The 20186-nt window shown below is 44.5% G+C and overlaps 1 protein-coding gene across 2 annotated transcripts; it reads left to right on the plus strand.

Moving 5' to 3' along the window:
- The first annotated feature begins 250 nt into the window (after positions 1–250).
- LOC100673193 (calcitonin gene-related peptide 2) lies at positions 251–6376 on the plus strand. Of its 2 annotated transcripts, none has more exons than XM_003411994.4 (5): positions 251–361; positions 1484–1578; positions 2412–2549; positions 4695–4879; positions 5936–6375. In XM_003411994.4, the coding sequence occupies exons 2-4, from the start codon at positions 1493–1495 to the stop codon at positions 4852–4854; spliced, it is 384 nt and encodes a 127-aa protein (XP_003412042.1). In that variant the 5' UTR covers positions 251–361; positions 1484–1492; the 3' UTR covers positions 4855–4879; positions 5936–6375. The 2 variants fall into 2 exon arrangements, with proteins under 2 accessions (XP_003412042.1, XP_023406587.1); XM_023550819.2 differs by having other exon boundaries at positions 258–385; positions 5936–6376.
- The last annotated feature ends 13810 nt before the right edge of the window (positions 6377–20186 follow it).

Raw genomic sequence — 20186 nt, forward strand, 5'->3', positions numbered from 1 at the left:
TGATGTCAAACTGCCCTCAAATTCCCGCTTACTTTTAGGGCATTTCTCGTTGGTCCCCACCATCCTCCACTTCCAACAATGACCTCAATGCAAATCCGAGTGGGGCCATCCTGATGATGGGTGTTCCAGGTTCTAGAAGTGTGGCGGGTGACGCAATCCGGCTGGGGCACGGGACTCTGCCGCCCATTGGTTGCCCGGTGCTCAGGGTACCCCCCCGAATGAAGGCGGTGAGAATAAGAGAAGCCTCTGGAGCTGGGAGACATTGAGGCTCCGCCAAACCGAAGTGTCGCCGCCGCTTCTACAGCAGCGCCCTTGCCGTACGCTGCTGCCGCCACCTCTGCTCCAAACCAGCGGCTGCCAGGTGAGCCTCGAGATCCCTGCTCAGGTGTGTCACATCCTATTTCTCTCTCCCTCTTTTCCCCTCTCTCTCTCTGCATTAGTCTATCTCTTGGTTTATCTTCCCACCAATCTCTGTTTCCTTCTGTCTAGGATCCTTCATCAGTCTCTTGGCCTGTGGGTTCACCCTAGGCTCCTGGCCCGAGTAGCACTAGATAGGCTCAATCCGGAGGCTCTCCGCTCCGCTCCCGTGGGCGGCTGCGGGGCCCCATTCTTGCTCTCTCCCGCTGCACGCATGCCTAGGCCAATCTCGGGACCCATGGCACCCCACCCCCACCCCCGGCACTGCAACCAGGGCAGGTAGCAAGAGCAGCTTTCTGGATTGTGCGCTTTAGGGATCGCGTCTGGTGCCTGGTGGTCCCTGGGAAATTGGTTCAGAACCTAGACCAGCACGAATGGGTGGCGAATGGGTGGCAAATGGGCGCAAGGACTGAGGGACAGTCAGTCCTAAACTGCAACCCCGGTTGCTTAGGAAGCACAGGGCGAAGTCTCCAGTCCCAACTGAAACTAAGTTTGGTTCTTGTAGGAGACTGAGTTGCCAGAGGTCGGAGCTGCCGAGCTCTAGAATCCGACTCTTCAGTTTCTCAGAGATTCCTTCAGTGGAGAGATTTCCTCTCTACCTATAATCCTCCCACGTCCCTCCCTCCCCCGCCCTTCCACGCACCGATGCAAAAACCCCACACAGGCAGGACAGCTCCAGGTTTCTCAGACCCTGATGTGACAGGCGTTAATGGGAGCAGCTGTTGTGACAGGGGGTTCTCGGAGTGACCTCAGCAGAAACCTGCCCAGCAGGAGGGAGGGGGCGGTTTTGTTTTTTTTTTGGGGGGGGAGGGGTGCATTAGAACTGAGACCTCCCCACCCAGCTGTTCCGGTAGGACAGCTCCTCCACCTCTGCCAAACCGTGCGCACTACAGGCTCACCGGACCTTCCAGCAGTCCACTTAGCTGATGAGGAAACACAGGTGAAGAGAAATGAAGTAACCAGCTGAAGCCAGGGAGTTAGAGGCAGGAGCAGGACCGAAGCCCAGGTCTGTGGGCTCGTAGAACTTTGAACTGGTTCAGGCGATGACGTCATTCCTCCCTTGCAGAGACGCGTCATGGGTTTCCGGAAGTTCTCTCCGTTCCTGGCTCTTAGCTTCTTGGTCCTGTACCAGGTTGGCAGCCTACAGGCCGCGCCATTCAGGTGAGAGACAGCGCTACAGAAGCGCACCCCCCTCCCACTGCTCCTGGGATCACACAGTTCTCTGCCTCAGAATTGTAGTGTGTGCTGAATGGTTAACGACCAACTCTCTGAAAAAATATCTATGTATACAGGCATATAAGTTTATTATAAACTTTTCTGACATAAGGATGTTTAGCACATAATTTACAAATATTAATAAAATATATAATACTCCTTATTGGAAATTTTGGGGCCCTGGTGGTGGCGCAGTGGTTAAGCATTTGGCTGCTAACCAAAAGGTCGGCAGTTCATTTTCATTACAAATTTCACATAGCCCACTGAGGTTCACAAACGCTTTCATTACTTTTTACGGAACTCTTTTATCTGTGGCCAACTTATTTATCCAATCTGACCATGATTTGAAGAATGAAATTGCATCCCAATTTGCTATTTTGTCAATAAATGTATTTTTATTATATCTGACATGTGAACTACTGTTAACCTGTTTCTTACCCTCATACAAATTGTATTTATTAAACAGAAAACTTTTTCAACTTCAGCAATAGCTGTAAGCTTATGTAATTTAATTTGTGATGGTTATGTTTAACAATCAGTTTGCAAAAACCCTGAAAATTTATCAGCTTTTGTAAGCTGATATGACCTGGCTCCAGGACACCACTACTTGGAGGCCACACCAGGGCCTGGCTCCCAGTGACTCAGCGTCCTTGGATGGACACTGGCCTAAGGTCCTGCCCACCTGGGAGTCAAGGTGGCCACGTGCTCATGGTTGTTTTCCAGGGGAGGGGGCAGGCAGGGGTCTCAGGGCCTGCCCTGGCTTTGGTTCCTCTCCCTAGGTCCGCCATAGAGAGCAGCCCAGACCTCGCTGCACTCAGTGAGGAGGAAGCGCGCCTCCTGCTGGCTGCACTGGTGAAGGACTTTGTGCAGATGAAGGCCAGTGAGCTTGGGCAGAAGCAGGAGACAGAGGATTCCAGGTAACGCTCTGACCCCACCCAGGACAGGTCCTCCCCATATTCCCGGCACACCCAGAGAGATGGATCCCGAGAGGTAGGGGAGAACACACCTGGCCAGGACCCCTGCAGGAGTTCACCAGGCCCAGCTGTTCTCAGGCTTCACTAAAGACAAAGGTCCAGCTGCAGCTGGAGGGACAGTGGTTAGACTACATTAAAAGTTCTACTTTCTGAGAGACTGACTTGATTTGTAAACTTTCACTTAAAGCACAATAAAAATTATATTAAAAAAAAAGTTCTACTTTCAAAGGCTGTTAGGAAATGAATTGGGAAAGTGTAGGACCACTGACTCTGGGAATTGGTCTGGCTTGTTGAGAAGACCTCCCAGAATTGAATGAGTTAGAACTGGTAAGTGTGAGGCCCCGTATATCTCAGGAGCTTTTAGAAAATTGGCCCCACTTGGTTAACACGCATGTGGTTTTTTCACACCTGCAAGAAGCCTTCACTACACATTTGCAAGGTGAAGGTAAGGCCTTGCAGAGGGTGGGGCCACATAGAGCAGTGTCTGAGGTAGGTCTGGGGTCTTTAGAAATGAAGGACCCACCTGCTCTCTGTGGAGCATCTCTGGAGATATGCATGTTGTCATGGGGCCAGAGAGAGCACCCTTCCCCACCCCACCTCCCAGTACACCCTGAGCTTGGAGCAGAGACCACTCCCTGACCTGCCCTCAGAACTGCCCTGAAGAGACATGCATTGCACCTTCATCTATCCTGAGAACCCCCTCTGCAGAGCATAAAGGACTGAGCAGCATGTGGAACCTGGGGAAAGGTCACCTCTTCCCCCCCCACCCCCAGCCCTTTCCCACACTGCCCTGGCCAGTCTACCTCTGAGCCTCCCAAGGGAGGATGTGTGAGCTGCCCACCTGCCTGCCCCTCCTGTCCCTGCAGGAGGTCTCACTCCCTGGTCTAACCTTCTGTGTGACTGCCCCCGGGGACAGAGCCTGGTGCATGGTACTGTCTGGCATGTCTTTTCCGAGCAGTCTGGACCACCCCAGAACTAAGTGGTGTGGTAATCTGAGTACCTGCATGTTGGGCACATACTCGCAGGAACTGAACAAGTTTCACGTGTTTCCCCGAACTGCAATCGGGGTTAGAGCACCTGGCAAGAAAAGGAACATGGCCAGTACCTTGGGGAGAAACCACAGCCCTCAGTTTGGCATGCCCCAGGGTGCCAACTAAACTTCTCCCTCTCCTTTCTAATTTCCCCTTCTTGCTGCCTTTCTACAACTTGATGCATGTGGTTCCTCTCTGGTTGCTCTTTGGGCTGGTATCTGTGGCTTTGCTTGTGGCAGAGGATGTCTGGAGCCTTATTAGGTGGGACATAGAGCATAACTCATAGGTGGGAAGAAAATCACCCAGGAAGAGATCAGAGGGAGAGGGCAGCTCTCTCAAAGCATCTCATAGCAGAGCTTCCTAGTCCTGCCTCTGAACATGCTGGTCATTTGGGGAATAAAACAATTTTTCTAAAAAGACCTGAGCTGTGCTGGTCATTGCTCAGGCCCATGTCCCAGCCTTCATGATGTCCAGGACCTGTGCTTAGAAGTGGCCTTAGGCCCAGGATAGCTGAATCCAGGGTTTGGTGAGTGTTCTCTGTGAACCAGCTCAAACAGCCAGAACAGGCATGCCAAGGAGCAGGTAAGCACTTCTGGGACTGGATGTTGTAAACTCTAATCATCTTCCAGGTAAAACCGGGGAATTTTTATTTTCCTATGAAGAGATATTTGGTACCTGTGACTAAGGTGTGGCTTGTAGATAGTTCCTGTAAACTTTAACGGGATTGGGTGTGCCACCATAATTTGCTCTAGTCCCATAAGCCATTGTTGATTTTTAGTCCATTTATATAGGAAAGACTGGAATTTATAGCTCTATTTTCCATGGCCAGAGGCCCAGAGCCACCTTTGGGTTTTTCAGCACCCCTCGGAAGGTAGCCTGGCATTTTCCCTAATGGCCCTTGTGGTTTTCTCCTTTGATAATTGTGTTTAGGAGAAACACTTAAAGTTAATTGGTGCCTCTCAGAACAGCAACTTTACCATGATGGTCCCATGAGGCAGGCTCCTTCCCCAGCCTCTCACTGACAGGCCTTTTCTTCTTTCTCCGTCCTGCAAATCAGTGTCACTACCCAGAAGAGAGCCTGCAACACTGCCACCTGTGTGACCCATCGGCTGGCAGGCCTGCTGAGCAGATCAGGGGGCATGGTGAAGAGCAACTTTGTGCCCACTGATGTGGGCTCCAAGGCCTTCGGCCGGCGCCGCAGGGACCTTCAGGCCTGAGCAACTGAGGGACACTCTGGAGAAGGTAACTGCCTTTTACTGTTGGTTAGGAGGATGGATGAATGGAGGATGGAAGGTATTGCAGGGATATAGTCAACACGCAAAGGAGCCCTGGTGGTGCAGTGGTTAAAGCACTCAGCTGCTAACCAAAATGTTGATGGTTCGAACCCCCAAGACGTTCTGCAGGAGAGAGATGTGGCAGTCTGCTTCTGTAAAGATTACAGCCTTGGAAGCCCTATGGGGCAGCTCTACTCTGTCCTGTAGGGTCATGATAAGTTGGAATCAACTTGACAGTGGTGAGCTTTTTTTTTTCAGCCAACATACACTGGGCCCATACGGTTGAAAAAAAATCCATGGGAAAGGTACTTACTCCAGTGTGTGTGTGTGTTAAGGAAGGTGAGATGCAATGCCTGAAGAAGGTCCCAATATCTGAAATCCCTAGAATTTGGGTTTATCTTCTGTTTTTCCAGTCTCTCCTGGTGGCACTGAGGTCATCAGTCTAGAAAATATAGATCCTGTTATTTAAAGAAGTCACTGGTGGTACAAATGGTTAACTCGCTAGACTGCTAACTGAAAGTTGGCAGTTCAAGTCCGCTCAGAGGCACCTTGGAAGAAAGGCTTTGCAAGTCACTTCTAAAAATTAGCCATTGAAAACCCTGTGGAGCACAGTTCTACTCTGACTGACATGGGGTTGCCATGAGTCAGAATTCACTTGATGGCAACTGGTTGTTTGTTATCTTTAACCTGGCTTATTTAAAATGCTGCTCCCTGCAGTTATAACTGTGCTTATTCTAGCATTTGAGTTTGAAAAATGATACTATATTCTTGGAGCATACAGTACAATGTCACGTACCTCTGAATTAAGAGCATAGACTTAGGTTCAAGAACTATGTTTGCCTCTTACTAGCTATAGGACCAGGAGCTATCACTTAACCTCTCTGAGCCTCAGTTTCCCTATCTGTAAATCGAGAGCAACAACAGTACCTACCTCCTAGCATTATCGTAAAGAGTAGATGAGATAGTATAGGTCAAGGGACTGACAAGTAAATAAATGCTAGCTTTTTTTTTTTTTTCCTCCTAGGTCACCATGAAGCTGAAAACTTCATTTGTAATAAAAGCAACTTATAGGCAAGGCTCCATGGAAGACACATGTATTTGCATCCTTCTTGATAACAGAAAACTATCTTCTTTGTTTGAAAGGAACTAAAGCTAAATGCAAAATAAGCTCATTACAGTTATCTATTATGCATCTTTCTTATATTCGATTCTGTACCCAATAAATATGACAGCATGTCTCATTGGCTTATCTAGTAGTAGTTCAGTCCCCCTCCCCCATCAGCCATTTGTCAATGTGGCAGCTCTGCTAAACCTCAGGGGGACATGAAATCACTGCCTCTTGGGCATCTGGGGACACATAGTAATGCTGTGCCTTGACTGAACTATTTGTTTAAAGAAATGTCAACCTTGTCATGTGTGAACTTCATCAAGATTAAAAATGTATTTTGATACACTTAAATGGAGTCCCTGCTGCTCTTTATGCTGTTTTTCCCAGGAGAGCTCCTGGAGCCTGTGAGCAGTTTGTTGACCAGGCTGACTCACTCGAAGCAAAGGTAACACGCTTGAGATGGAGCCTCAGTGTCCTATACCCTCAGTTTCCAGTGAAACATCCCTTATCTGAATTAAAACCCCCTGAGTTTCAAAGGGGATAAATCACATTGATTTTCAGAGGGTGCCCTGATCCCCAGCCCCCGAGACTATCCAGGCACTTCTCCTTGGGTCAGGTTTGCCCTTCCCATCTCTTCCTTTCCTCCCCATAAAAGTCCCTTCATGCACCCCTTAACCTGCAAAGCCCTTTAGAAAAAAAATGGTTCGGTGTTTGAAATGGGGACCACAGACTGGCAGATTTGGGAAGGTCATCAGATGCCATCCAATCTAACTTTTTTTATTCTTTGAGGTGCAGTGAAGTGCCTTGCTCAAGGCCCTGCAATATGTTTAACTGAGACATTCATATGTTTGATAAGTATTTATTGATGTCTGCTATATTCCAGGCATTCTTCTAGGCACTGGGAATATAGCAATGAGCAGAACAGACAATACTCTTTGCCCTCATGGAGCTTACATTCTAGCTGGGGGAGATTAATGTGATCATGCCATGGAGTCATAGACTCTCCGCATTGGAAGGAATCTGAGATGCCATAGGATCTAGTGCCATACTTGATGCAGAAATTTCCCAACATTAACAACTCTGTCTTCTGCTGGGACCTCTAGTGACAGGCTGCTGACTCTAACTCCCAAGGTGGCTCAAGCAGCCAGGTTCTCCGGTGGGCAGTCAGTTAGTTAGGGTTAAGTACATACATAATTACAAAAGCCAGCCCCTTCCACCTGCTGACTCTAGTTATTTCCTCACGATCACATAAAATTATGTCTGTGTTTCTACCTTGCTTCCCTTCAGTCTGTTCTTAACACAGTAGCCCAACTGTGGCCATAAAAGGTAGATCAGACGATGTCTCTCTTATGTGCAAAATCTTACTGAGTAAGCGCCTAAGCCAGTGCGATGGCCCACAAGGTCCTACTTGATCTTACCTCCCCTCCTCCCACCACCATCCCCATTACCCTCGGGCCTCATCTATTACTCTTCCCACACACTGGCTTCCTTACCATTTCTCGAACCCACAAGTCTCAGCCACCTCAAGTCTTTGCACTTGTTGGTCCCTCTGTGCAGAATCCACCCCTCCCCCATCTCCTCCAAATGTTCACTCAGATGTCACCTGCCCTGACCATCCTTTCTGAAATTGTACCCCACCGCCACCAACACACCCTAGGCTTCTTTTTTTACTCTGTGTTTTTCTCTTTATCATCACTTATTACCTTCTACTATATTACATGGACCACTGGTGGCGTAGTGGTTAAGAGCTTGGCTGCTACCCAGGAGGTCAGCAGTTCAAAGCCACCAGCTGCTCCTTGGAAACCCTATAGTTTGCTAATTTATTTTCTTTATGGTTTGCTTCCCTCACCTGTCCCATTTCTGAGAATGTAAGCTGTATAAGGTGGGGAGATATGACCTATTTTCGTTATTGCTATATCCTCAACCCTGGTGGTGTAGTGGTTAAGTGCTATAGCTGCTAACCAAAAGGTCGGCACTTTGAATCCACCAGGCACTCCTTGGAAACTCTATGGGGCAGTTCTACTCTGTCCTGTAGGATCGCTGAGTCGGAATCGACTTGATGGCAGCAGTTTTGTTTTTTTTTTTTTTAATCCCGAACACACAGAGCAGTGTGCCTGCCACAAGTAACACTCAATAAGTATTCGTTGAATGAATGAGTAAATGAATAATGGAGTTGTCTTCTACCCTTTAGTGCTTGTGGTCAACTCTCAGTTTCCCTCTGGGCTTTATTTTCTTCAGGCAAAATTGCCCAAGGGTCTTTGTCTTCAGCAATTACATGACCTGGATAGTGAATCCCTTAACCTCCTGGAAACTTCTGAAATGTTCACCAGTTTGTCAGTGATCTGCTTCCTGCTGCAGGCCTTCACACAGGCTGTTTCTTCAGGTTTTCCTCCATTTGATTAATTTTGATCAGCTTTTATACTTCTTTCCTTGCAGTAAAAAAAAAAAAAGCAGGCAGGCAGGATGCACTACAGGCATAATGCCTATAACTGTGTAGGTAAATTCAGATAAGGATGGGAAATAGTGGAAAGGTCATTTTAGTCTTGGATCCAAGACAGTTTCACCAAAAATTCTGTATTAAACTCCCACCTGGACCCTGTGGATATTTCTCAGTTGATTCAGAGCTCAAACCATAAGGTGGGATGCACTTGCTCAGTGTTATAGATTGAATTGTGTCCCCCCAAAATGTGTGTCAACTTGGCTAGGCCATAATTCCCAGTATTGTGTGATTGTCCACCATTTTGTCCTCTGATGTGATTTTCCCATCCTGCCTGTGATGTTAATGAGGCAGGATTAGAGGCAGTTATGTTAATGAGGCAGGACTCAATCTACATGATTAGGTTGTGTTTTAAGTCAATCTCTTTTGAGACATAAAAAAGAGAAGCAAGCAAAGAGACAGGGAGACCTCATACTACCAAGAAAGCAGCACTAGGAGAAGTGCACATCCTTTGGACCTGGAGTCCCTGCACCTGAGAAGCTCCTAGACGAGGAGAAGATTGATGACAAGGACCTTCCTCCAGAGCCAACAGAGACAGAAACCCTTCCCCTGGATCTGGTGCCCTGAATTCAGACTTCTAGCCTCCTACACTGTGAGATAATAAACTACTGTTTGATGAAACCATCCACTTGTGATATTTCTGTTATAGCAGCACTAGATAACGAAGACATTAAGAAATCTAAGAATAGATATAAGGAGTGCATAAGGCAATCAAAGCACCACATGAAGAGACAGAGACTCTTGGTGTGGTTGCATCATCAGTCAATTGCAGAAAAAAAAAAAAAAAGAAGTCTTCTAGTGCTAGTTACAGCTTACCCCCAACAGTCAGAGTTTCAGCATTTATACTGTAGTTGACTGAAAGATTGATCCCAATTCTTCACTACCCTACACCACTGTTGATGCCAACTCGTAGTGACCCCATAGGGTTTCCAAGGCGATAAATCTCTACAGAAGCACACTACCACATCTTTCTCCCACAGAGCCACTGGTGTTTTCAAACTGCTGACCTTTCAGTTAGCAGGCAAGTGTTTCAGGGCTCCTTATAGCAGTAGTATTATATACTCTCACTCTTGCCAGGACCTTTCAGTGGGTGAAGTTGAATACTCTGTCCCTTGACTTTGGGCTTAGCCATGTGACTTATGGCTAAGGGATGTTGGCAGACAAGACGCAAGCAGGGGCTTGAACTGTGTTTATAGGTTTGGATTTTACACTCCTGTGCTTCTTCCAATGCTGTGAAAAGAACATGCCTTAGCTATTCTTTGACCTATTCGCTGGGGCTCCAAAATGAGATATGTGGACTTCAACTTGATCTGTAGCCTGGATTCACACTGGGCCAACTCCAGATGAAGTAAACCTCATCCCAACCTACCCACAAACTTCATGAGCAAGAAAAATAATTATTTGTTGCTGTAAACCACTGAGATTTTGAGGTTGTTTTTTATGTAGCATTATTGTGGCTATAGCTAACTGATATATAAACTTTGAGAGAATTAGTGAATAGAATCATTTTTGCTACCACAGCTTGTTTTTCATATTGAGATTTTGGGCTCTAGGTTAATATGTTGAATGACCAACAAATTGGTGCCTCTCAAAGAAAAAAAAATTAATTTTGTTGAAGTCTGATTTATAAATTTTTATTTCTATGGTTCATGGTTTTGGTGGTTTATCTTTTAAATCTCTGCATATCTCAAAGTTGCAAAGATTTTCTTTTATGCTTACTTCTAGAAGTTCTAAAGTTTTAGCTTTTATATTTAAGTCTATAATAATTTTCTTTATGCTACAAGAGTTGAGGTTAATTTCTTTTTTTTCCAAACAAATATTCAGTCTTACCAACAACAGCATTTGTTGAAAAGACTACCTTTCCCTCATTGAAATATCTCGGCACTATGTCAAAAATCAATTGGCTATCAAAAATCAATTGGCTATATATGTGTGGGTCTATTTCTGGATTCTCACTTGTATTAAAATCTCTTTCCCCTGGTTCCCAAGCCCAGATCAGATCAGGTGCAATGGCACAGCAGCTTCCGCTCTATAATGAATGAAGTCCTGTTCTCCCTCATTTCTGAGTTCTTTTTACCAGCACCCTTTTTCTGTCTCTGATTTGTCATTTCTCCCCATCCTGTAGCTACTATTTCATATCTTTTCATTCTGCCTCCAAACTCTCAAGGCTGGAAGAAACCTTTAATGCCATGTAGACCAGCTCACATGCTTGAATCTCCTCTATAACATTCCCCAAGTGGTCTTGAGGTTTATTTTTGAAATTTTGAGCTCACTACCTCCTGGGTGGTGCAAACAATTAAGCACTTGACCACTAGCCAGAAGGTTGGGGGTCAAACCCACCCAGAGGCACCACAAAAGACAGACCTGGTGATCTGCTTCCAAAAAGTCATAGCCGTGAAAATTCTATGGAGTGGTTCTATTCTGCACACATGGGGTCACCACGAGTTGGAATCAGCTCAGTGGCTACTAATAACATCTCCTGAGACAGCCCATTTTGTTTTTGAATCACTTTGACTCTTACAAAATCCTTCCTCTATTGAGCAGAATTTACTCTCTAGGCTCTCTTGCTTCATTTGGTTCTCGAAGATTCATTCTTGGGCAGCTGCATCAAGAAGAACCGGCTGTGGTTGAGACTAGGCATTTTAAGCAATGACTGGGTATTAATACTCAGGGATTTAAAACAGATCACATTTTCTATTTACTATGGAGTCCCTATTTGGACTTTGTTTTGCTTGAGCCATCTCATTCACTGTTTACCCGGACAATTATCTGTTCATTCCCAACAATGTATATGGGGTTAGGAATAACGCTCTTCAATTATTCAGATCTTCAAATTTCTCTGCTCTTGGTGAAATTTTCTGGATATTCCTATAGCAACTGCTGCATATAAGTGATGGGTAGAGCTAAGAAATGTCTTGTCCTTGTCTCCAGTGGGGCCCTGAGCCAAGCACTATAAATCTGGGCCTCATCTCTCCTACTCGGGCTTGCCAGGACAATGATAAGATTGATTGTTTCCACAAAGTGGGGTACTTTAGAGATTTCCTGGAGAGCTTGGCTAATCTGTAGATTTAGGAAGTTTGTAGGAATGTATTTTTTCCCTCATTAAGTGTCTCAGTTATCTAGTGCTGCTGTAACAGAAATATCACAAGTGGATGGCTTGAACAAAGAGAAATTTATTTTCTCACAGCTTAGAAGGCTAGAAGTTTGATTCCAGGGTGCCCACTTCAGGGGAAGGCTTTCTTTCTCTGTTGGCTCTGGGGAAAAGTCCTTGTCATCAAACTTCTCCTGGTTGAGGAACTTCTCATTGAGGGACCCCGGGTTCAAAGGATGAGCTGTTCTCTTAGCTCTTGTTTCTTGGTGCTATGAGGTCCCCCTGTCTCTCTGTTTGTTTCTCTCTTTTATATCTCAAAAGAGGTTGACTTAAGATAAAAGCCAATTTTATAGATTGAGTCCTGCCTCATTAACATAACTACCGCTAATCCTTCCCCGTTAACATCATAGAGGCAGGATTTACAACACATAGAAAAATCATATCAGATGACAAAATGGTGAGCAATCCCACAATACTGGGAATCATGGCCTAGCCAAGTTGACAGGTATTTTGGGGGAACACAATTCAACACAATGGAGGAAGCATGGGAGGCTGTGGCCTAACCTAATCCAGATATAAAAGATTTCCTGGGATGGTGGTATCATACTGAGTCTCTAAAACTGAGCAGGAATCTGTCAGGGAAACAAAGCAACTGGAGAAATAAGAGATAACAAGAGTCCAAGTGATCTGTGTACTCATTAGATTTAGGTCATATCAGTTATCTCCCCTCTGCAAATGAGATATATAGGCACTTCTGTCTGGAAACAGGAAGTTACTGAAGGTCCCATGATGGCTGGCAAGAGCTTCAAAATTGGGTGGGACATGAACTTTTAAGGTAGTAGTTGGATTATGCACATCCAGGGGCCAAAGCTAAGGACTCCAAGAGAAGAGGTGATACTAGATCAGGGAAGAATCAATTCTTAGTCTAGATTCTCCAGAGGAGCAAAACCAGTGAAACATATATATAAATATATAAAGAGAGATTTACTTCAAAAAAAAAAAAATGTCTCACACAATTGTAGGGCCTGGCAAGTCTCAAATCCATGGGTCTGGTGGCAGGCTGGAGACCTATGCCGGCCACAGAGTTGCAGGGGCTGGTGAATGCAAATCTGCAGGTCAGGTAGCAGGCTGGAGACTTCTGTAGGCTTATGTTCTAAGAACCAGGGGTCAGGAGACAAAAAGAGTGCAGAGTTAAGGGAAAGCTTTGCCAGAACATCCATTTATACACTGGAAACAGGCCACACCCCCAAGGAAACTCCCCTTTCAACTGACTGGTTGCTTATATCAGATCACAAAATAGAAAGTGATTACATTGTATTACATTACAGAAGAGCATCTAATTCAGTGTCTGCCAAATCACTGAGAACCATAGTCTAGCCATGTTGACAAGTACCATTAACCACCATAAATCACTAAAGCTATTGGTCCTTCAGGCTCTGAAAGGTTGGGCCCATCTACATCATTTCTCCCATACAACTACTACTGGTTCTTGTTGTCGTTAGTTGCCATTGAGTTAGCTTCTACTCAGAACAGAACGTTTCCCAGTCCTGCACCACCTTCATAATGGTTGGTATGTATGAGTCCATTCACATACTACCCTACCACTTGTCTGTCAGTTTGTTATACTGGGTGGCTTACCATTGCTATGATACTGGAAGCTATGCCACCTGTATTTCGAATTCCACTAGGGCCACCCATGGCAGACAACTTTCAGCGGAGCTTCCAGACTGAGGCAGACTGGAAAGAAAGACTTGGCAATCTACTTCCAAAACTTTGCCAATGAAAACCTCATAGACCCAAATAACTACTATTTACCATTCTCCAAATATACCAGTTATGTCTCTATGTTTTTATTCAAAGTGTGATCCTTGTGCCAGCAGCTTTTTGCATCCCCCGGTGATGACTCATCTGCACATTATGTTAAAATAGTTTCTAATTCAATAGGTCTGAGCTGGGGGCCAGTAATCGCGCAATTCTCATAAGATCTCAGATGATGACGATACTGCTGGTTTGCAGACCACGCTTTGAGGAGCAAAGTTTATGGCACTTTAATTATAGCTCACTTAGATGACAGCTCTGAATCCACAATGTTCTAATTGGCTGACATTACTGTATCCCCGCATATATTCTAAATATCTCAAAGGCAGGGATTGCTTATCTCTGTTTTCTTCGTAGTCTCCAGAGTGTTTCTCACAGCACCCAGCACTTGGAGGATGCTAATCACTTAACTGATATTTACATATAGAATGATACACAGAGCTCTAATACAAGCTGCCAGAGTCAAGTGTACATGCTTGAGACTGAACAGTGGGGAGAACTTAAGAAATTGTGCATTGAAACTGGGAAAATTGGAGGTCAGGGACAAAAAAGGGTCAGGGGAGAGGCAAAGGGATCTTAAGCCAATCCCTAGAATGAAGACCCAGAAAAGAGTTAAGATCAAGAAGCATCTTAGAGAGGCCAAACCAGGAGGAAGATAGATGTATGTCACTAGAGAGGGATCATGAGTTGTCAGGATGTGCAAAGTCACCTCTGGAGCCAGAATGGGAAGACTCCTTCCAGGGAGATGCTGGCATACTTGCCAGAGCCCACTTCTGAGAATCCCTTTAACTGGGATCTGGACACCACCATCCCCCACTCCCAAGCCAGGCAAAGAGCTTGACACTAGCTGCTGAGTCACTAACACAATAAGGTACCAAGAACAAAGACTGCAGCAGTCTGGTTCTTCCTGTGTCTCTACTGAGACTGTGTTGACTTTGGGAATAGACTTGGTAACAGGTGGCTCCCTCGTGGCTCAGGGCACCCAATCTTTGATCAGATTTCTAAAGTCCCCAGGAGAGTGGCACTGAGAAGACTGGACAGGCAGGCATGACCAGCCATAGCCCACAATCAGCATGCACCCTGATGGCCTTTCTTCCCTGAGCAGATGACAACGCCAGAGTAAGTATAATATAGGGAAAGAGGCTAGGCCTGAGGTGCGGGAGACGAGTCTGGAGTCCTGGCTGTATTCCTGCTCTGCCTTGGCCTCCCTGTGTAGCTTGGCCTGGACAGTCCTCAGGAGGCCTCAGCTTTCCCTTCTGTAAAATGGGGGAATTGGAAATATACCATCTCTAAGCTCCCTTCTAGTTCATATTCTAGAGGATGGTAGCAGGATATGGAGTAAAGCTGGATTCTTGGATAATTGCCCATCTCTCCTATCTTTGGACTTGTCAGACACTATCGTCATGAACTTTTGATCTTTTATCTCCATCACAGGATCTGGGAACTGTCTGGCCATCAGCTATTTTTATGCTAGACTCTTATCTCGATAATCTCTGTGCAGGTGCTGATGGAAAGGATGATGCTATCCTAATCTCAGAGATGTACTAAAACAAAGGGATCCATCACAGGGCCCCCAAAAGACCCACCAAGGAACAGAAGAACTGAGTCTGAGGCTGGGAATACTGAAGTTAGACAAAGAAAAGACAAGTTGATTAGAGGAATTGCAAGATTTCGTTCCTTAGGGAGTTTTCAGGAGAAAACCTCTAAAAATCTGGAATTATATTAGATCTTAACTGTCCACTCGACGAAGGCCCTGGGTGATGCAAATGGTTAATGAGCTATACCATTAGCCAAAAGATTGGAGGTTCAAGTCAACCCAGAAGTACTTTGGAAGAAAAGTCTGGCAATCCACTTCTGAAAAATCACCTATTGAAAACTCTATGGGAGCCCAGTTCTACTCTGACGCATTGGGTTGCCATGAGTCAAAATTGACTCGATGGTAACTGGTTTTGTCTACTGGAATGGTCTGTGATTTTCTCTGATTTGTTAAGGGTTTTGGTATTCGGTGATTCCCTAGTTTTCTGGGGAAGCTGGAAGTCTTCCGAGGGCCCCTATAGGCCCTTCTTTTTATCACTAGGGGCTGGTTGACCCTCCCCTCAGGAACTAGAGGGGAAGAAGGAAGTGAAGGTTTTAGCCTTGGATGCTCCTGAGCCTCAAAGTAGGGAAGGATAGGGCTGAGGCCTCAGCTGGAGACAGGCCTCCCCACTCCCCACCTCACGGGCCTTCTAAGCACCTACAGAGCCACAGCTATGGCTGAAGGAGGCCTCGCCCTCACTGAATGCCCTTGGGGGACCCACAGTTCAAACTGGGTGGAAAAATGCACCTTCTGGAAGCCACAGAGTAGACAACACCCAGGTTGTCGTGGCCTTAACCTGGATGCTAAGTGGATTTGTGAGTGAGTGTATACATGTGCATGCGTGTGTGTGTGTGTACACAACTTAATGTAGGGCAAAGAACCTAAGATCCAAGTTCTTGTTCTAGTTCTGTCACTGACTCACTTTGGGCCTGATAGGAAAAGTTCTTGGCAAGTAACTTTGTCTCTCCAACCTCAGTGTTTAAAAAAATGAAGGAATTGATGCAGGTAGGGACTGGTTATTAATGTGGGCCATAGGTGAGCTTCATGGGTTAAAAACAAAAGTTGATGTTTGTATATAAATAAGTATATGGAGTAGTTGTTGTGTGCCGTCGAGTCAATTCTGACTCATAGTGACCCTACAGGACAGAGCAGAACTGTCCCATAGGGTTTCTAAGGAGCGGTTGATAGATTCAAACAGCCAACCTTTTGGGTAGCAGCCTGAGCTCTTAACTACTGCACCACCAGGGCTCCTTAACAAGGAGAGTTTCCTTTCTTTCATTACTCTTTTAAAGAGGGTACTTTTGTTTTCCTTCAAGATCAGACTTTATCTCATGTTTATTTGCAGAGATGCTGAAGGGTGGGTGAGACAGCAGGGGAAATATGTGGCATTTAAAGGCCAAGCAACAGGCTAAACCTAGTCCCATCTCTCCAGATTCTGCCATTTCATTTCTTTATGCTTTGTCACTTACAAACAGTTATTACCTGGGCAGGGATAGCCAAAGAGAAGAATTTGGGTCTGGGCTGCCATACATCTGACTACGTGAGGTTCTTCCAAAATTGCTCAGGAATTATTGCATTGTAGAATATTATCTTAAGAGCAGAAAGCAGCAATGTGCTGGAACTGGCTCTTACTGGCTTTTAAGAGTTGATTATTAAACTTTCAGAAATGTTGAGCTGGTTATTAAACACCATTGAGTCATTATTAAAAATTAAATTATATAAACTCACGATTAAATAAATTATATTAAAAAGGGAATAAATACACAAAATTTATCACTTCCTAATCATTTCACTACATTTACTATTATCTATGCTTTTGAGGTTATTTACATCTATTGTATCTGAATGGCGGAAGTACTACAGTGGTGTGCTACTGTACATCTCTCCTCTACTCTGTGTTCATCAGTGCCACATTGGGAGCTTGAACTTGACCATGTCAGCAGTGCCTATACCACAGAAATTGGCAAACACTACAAATCAGGACTTAATTATGGTTTTGTTGATTATCGAGATTTAAAAAATGATTGCAAAACATTAGTAATGAAGATTAAGCTTTAAAATGTGTCTTGTCTATAAGTGGTTCATTGCAAATAATATATTGAGGAAATATTCTTTCAGGTTCTAACACCATTACCCAATTCAGCAAAGAAGTAACCTCTGGCACTGATGAATGAATGATGTTCCAATATATGTCATCATTGTCTTATTTATGTAAACAAAAAAAATTAACCAACACTCAAGTCAGAACTCTACTCTTTTATCAGTTGCAAACATAGGTTGACTACAGATACAAGAGTTCAATAAAAATCAATGAAAGCATTCAATGAGGATCAACTGGCTACATGGAATTTATGATAAAGAATATTTTATAATTACTTGTAAATTGTGTGCATCATTTGTATCAATAAAATTTATAGTAAACATATAGACAAGATTGTTTTTTCAGACAGTCAGTAATTGAACATTTACCGGCATACCACTGGAATAGGGCCCTTGGAGCTAATATTTTTTTACAGATGGGGAATTAGATATTCAGATAAGGGGCATGATTATACACATCCTGGTGGAGTATATGGTTTAAATTCAAGTTAGAGGATTTCTTAGGCTGGGTTCTCTAGAGAAGCCAAACCAGTGAAGCATATGCTAGCAAGTCCCAAGTATGTGGGTCAAGTGTCATTCTGGAGGCTTCTCCTGCCTCACGTAGCTTCAGGGGCTGATGAACCCAAGATCACCAGATCAGACAGCAGGTCACTGGCTCATGGGCTGCAGAGGCTGACAAATCCAAGATCAGTAGGTAAGATGGCAGGATGCTGGCTCACAGGCTGCAGAGGCTGAAGAATCCCAAGATCAGCAGGAAATACGGCAGGCCACTGGCTCAAGTTCCAAGAGCCAGCAGTCAGATAATGATGAGCTGGATGGAGGATTCAGAGCTAGTCAGTGAGCTTTGCCAGAACATCCATGTATATATTGGGTGCAGGCCACACCCCCAAGGAAACTCCCTCTTCAACTGATTGGCTGCTCACATCAGATCACAAAGTGGGGGATGACTACATCAGATCACAAGATGGAGGATGATTACATTATTACATAACTGCCAAATTACAGAATTACATAACTGCCAAATTACACCACTACATAACTACCAAATTACATCATAACTGCCAAACCACTGAGAGTCATGGCCCAATCAAGCTGACACATAAACTTAAACATCTTAGTCCACCCCTTGTCAACTTAGCACCTGTACACATCTCCTTAAACCATACACAATCTATAAATAAGGACAATTATAAAGTCATATTTGTACCTAACATGAATCAGCAAACATGCATACAACTGAAAACACACTAGCTCCATTTATACCTTTTATTTTATAAGTGAAGAAAGTAAAAATATTTGACGCACACATACAAGGAAGAAATACTCAACAATTACAGTCCTCCAAATACTATATGAAGATCAAAGGCCACAGCCTTCAGTTTAGATTGCACCTCAACATAAAGAAAACAAAAATCCGTACAACTGGACCAATGAGCAACATCATGATAAATGGAGAAAAGACTGAAGTTGTCAAGGATTTCATTTTACTTGGATCCACAATCAACAGCCATGGAAGCAGCAGTCAATCAGAAGACACACTGCATTGGGTAAATCTGCTGCAAAGGACCTCTTTAAAGTGTTGAAGAGCAAAGATGTCACCTTGAAGACTGATGTGCGCCTGACCCAAGCCATGGTATTTTCAATTGCATCATATGCATGTGAAAGCTGGACAGTGAATAAGGAAGACCAAAGAAGAATTGACGCCTTTGAATTGCGATGTTGGTGAAGAATACTGAATATACCACAGACTGCCAAAAGAACGAACAGGTCTGTCTTGGAAGAAGTACAACAAGAATGTTCCTTGGAAGCAAGGATGGTGAGACTGTGTCTTACATACTTGGGACATGTTGTCAGGAGGGATCAGTCCCTGGAGAAGGACATCATGTTTGGCAGAGTACAGGGTCAGGAAGACCCTCAATGAGGTGGATTGACACAATGGCTGCAACAATGAGCTCAAGCATAACAATGATTGTGAGGATGGCTCAGGGCCAGGAAGTGTTTTGTTCTGTTGTTCACAGGGTTGCTATGAGTTGAAACTGACTCGACGGCACCTAACAACAACAACAAATACTGTATGAGACCACCATTATAAAAACTCATGAAAAGGTTTACACACAGAAAGAAACAATCTTTGTCGGTTACAAAGGAGTGGAGGGATGGGGAGGGAAAAACACTAACTAAACAATAGATCTAATTAGCAATAGGCCAACAACCAACATTGTGATAAACAGAGGAAAGACTGAAGTTGTCAAGGATTGCATTTTACTTGGATCCACAATCAATGCCCACAGAAGCAGCAGTCGAGAAATCAAAAGACACATGGCACTGGGCAAATCTGCTGCAAAATATCTCTTTTTAAAGTGTTAAAAACCAAAGATGTCACTTTAAGCACTAAGGTGTGCCATGGTGTTCTCAATTGCCTCATATGTATGCGAAAGCTGGATCATGAATAAGGAAGACCAAAGAAGAACTGACGTCTTTGAGTTGTGGTGTTGGTGAAGAATATTGAATATATCATGGACTGCCAAAAGAATGAACAAATCTGTCTTAGAAGAAGTACAACCAGAATGCTCCTTTGAAGCAAGGATGGTGAGACTAAGTCTCACATACTTTGGACATGCTGTCAGGAGGAATCAGTCCCTGGACATCATGCTTGCTAAAGTAGAGGGCCGGGGAAAAAGAAGAAGACCCTCAATGAGATGTATTGACACAGTGGCCACAACAATGGGTTCAAGCATAACAACAATTGTGAGGATGGCACAGGATCAGGCAGTGTTTCATTCTATTGTACATAGGGTCACTATTAGTCAAAACTAACTCAACGGCACATAACAAAAACAACAATAGACAATTGGTAACTTTGGTGAAGGTCAAGATAGTACACAATACTGGGAAAGTCAGCACAACTTGACAAGGCAAAGTTATAGAAGCTTCATAGACACATCCAAGCTCTTTGAGGGACCAAATTACTGGGCTGAGGGTTGGGAACTGTGGTCTCAGGGGATACCTAGCTCAATTGGCATAACATAGTTTATAAAGAAAATGTTTTACATCCCACTTTGGTGAGTAGCATCTGGAGTCTTAA

The sequence above is a fragment of the Loxodonta africana genome, chromosome 7 (assembly GCF_030014295.1).
Source record: "Loxodonta africana isolate mLoxAfr1 chromosome 7, mLoxAfr1.hap2, whole genome shotgun sequence".
Taxonomy (NCBI): domain Eukaryota; kingdom Metazoa; phylum Chordata; class Mammalia; order Proboscidea; family Elephantidae; genus Loxodonta; species Loxodonta africana.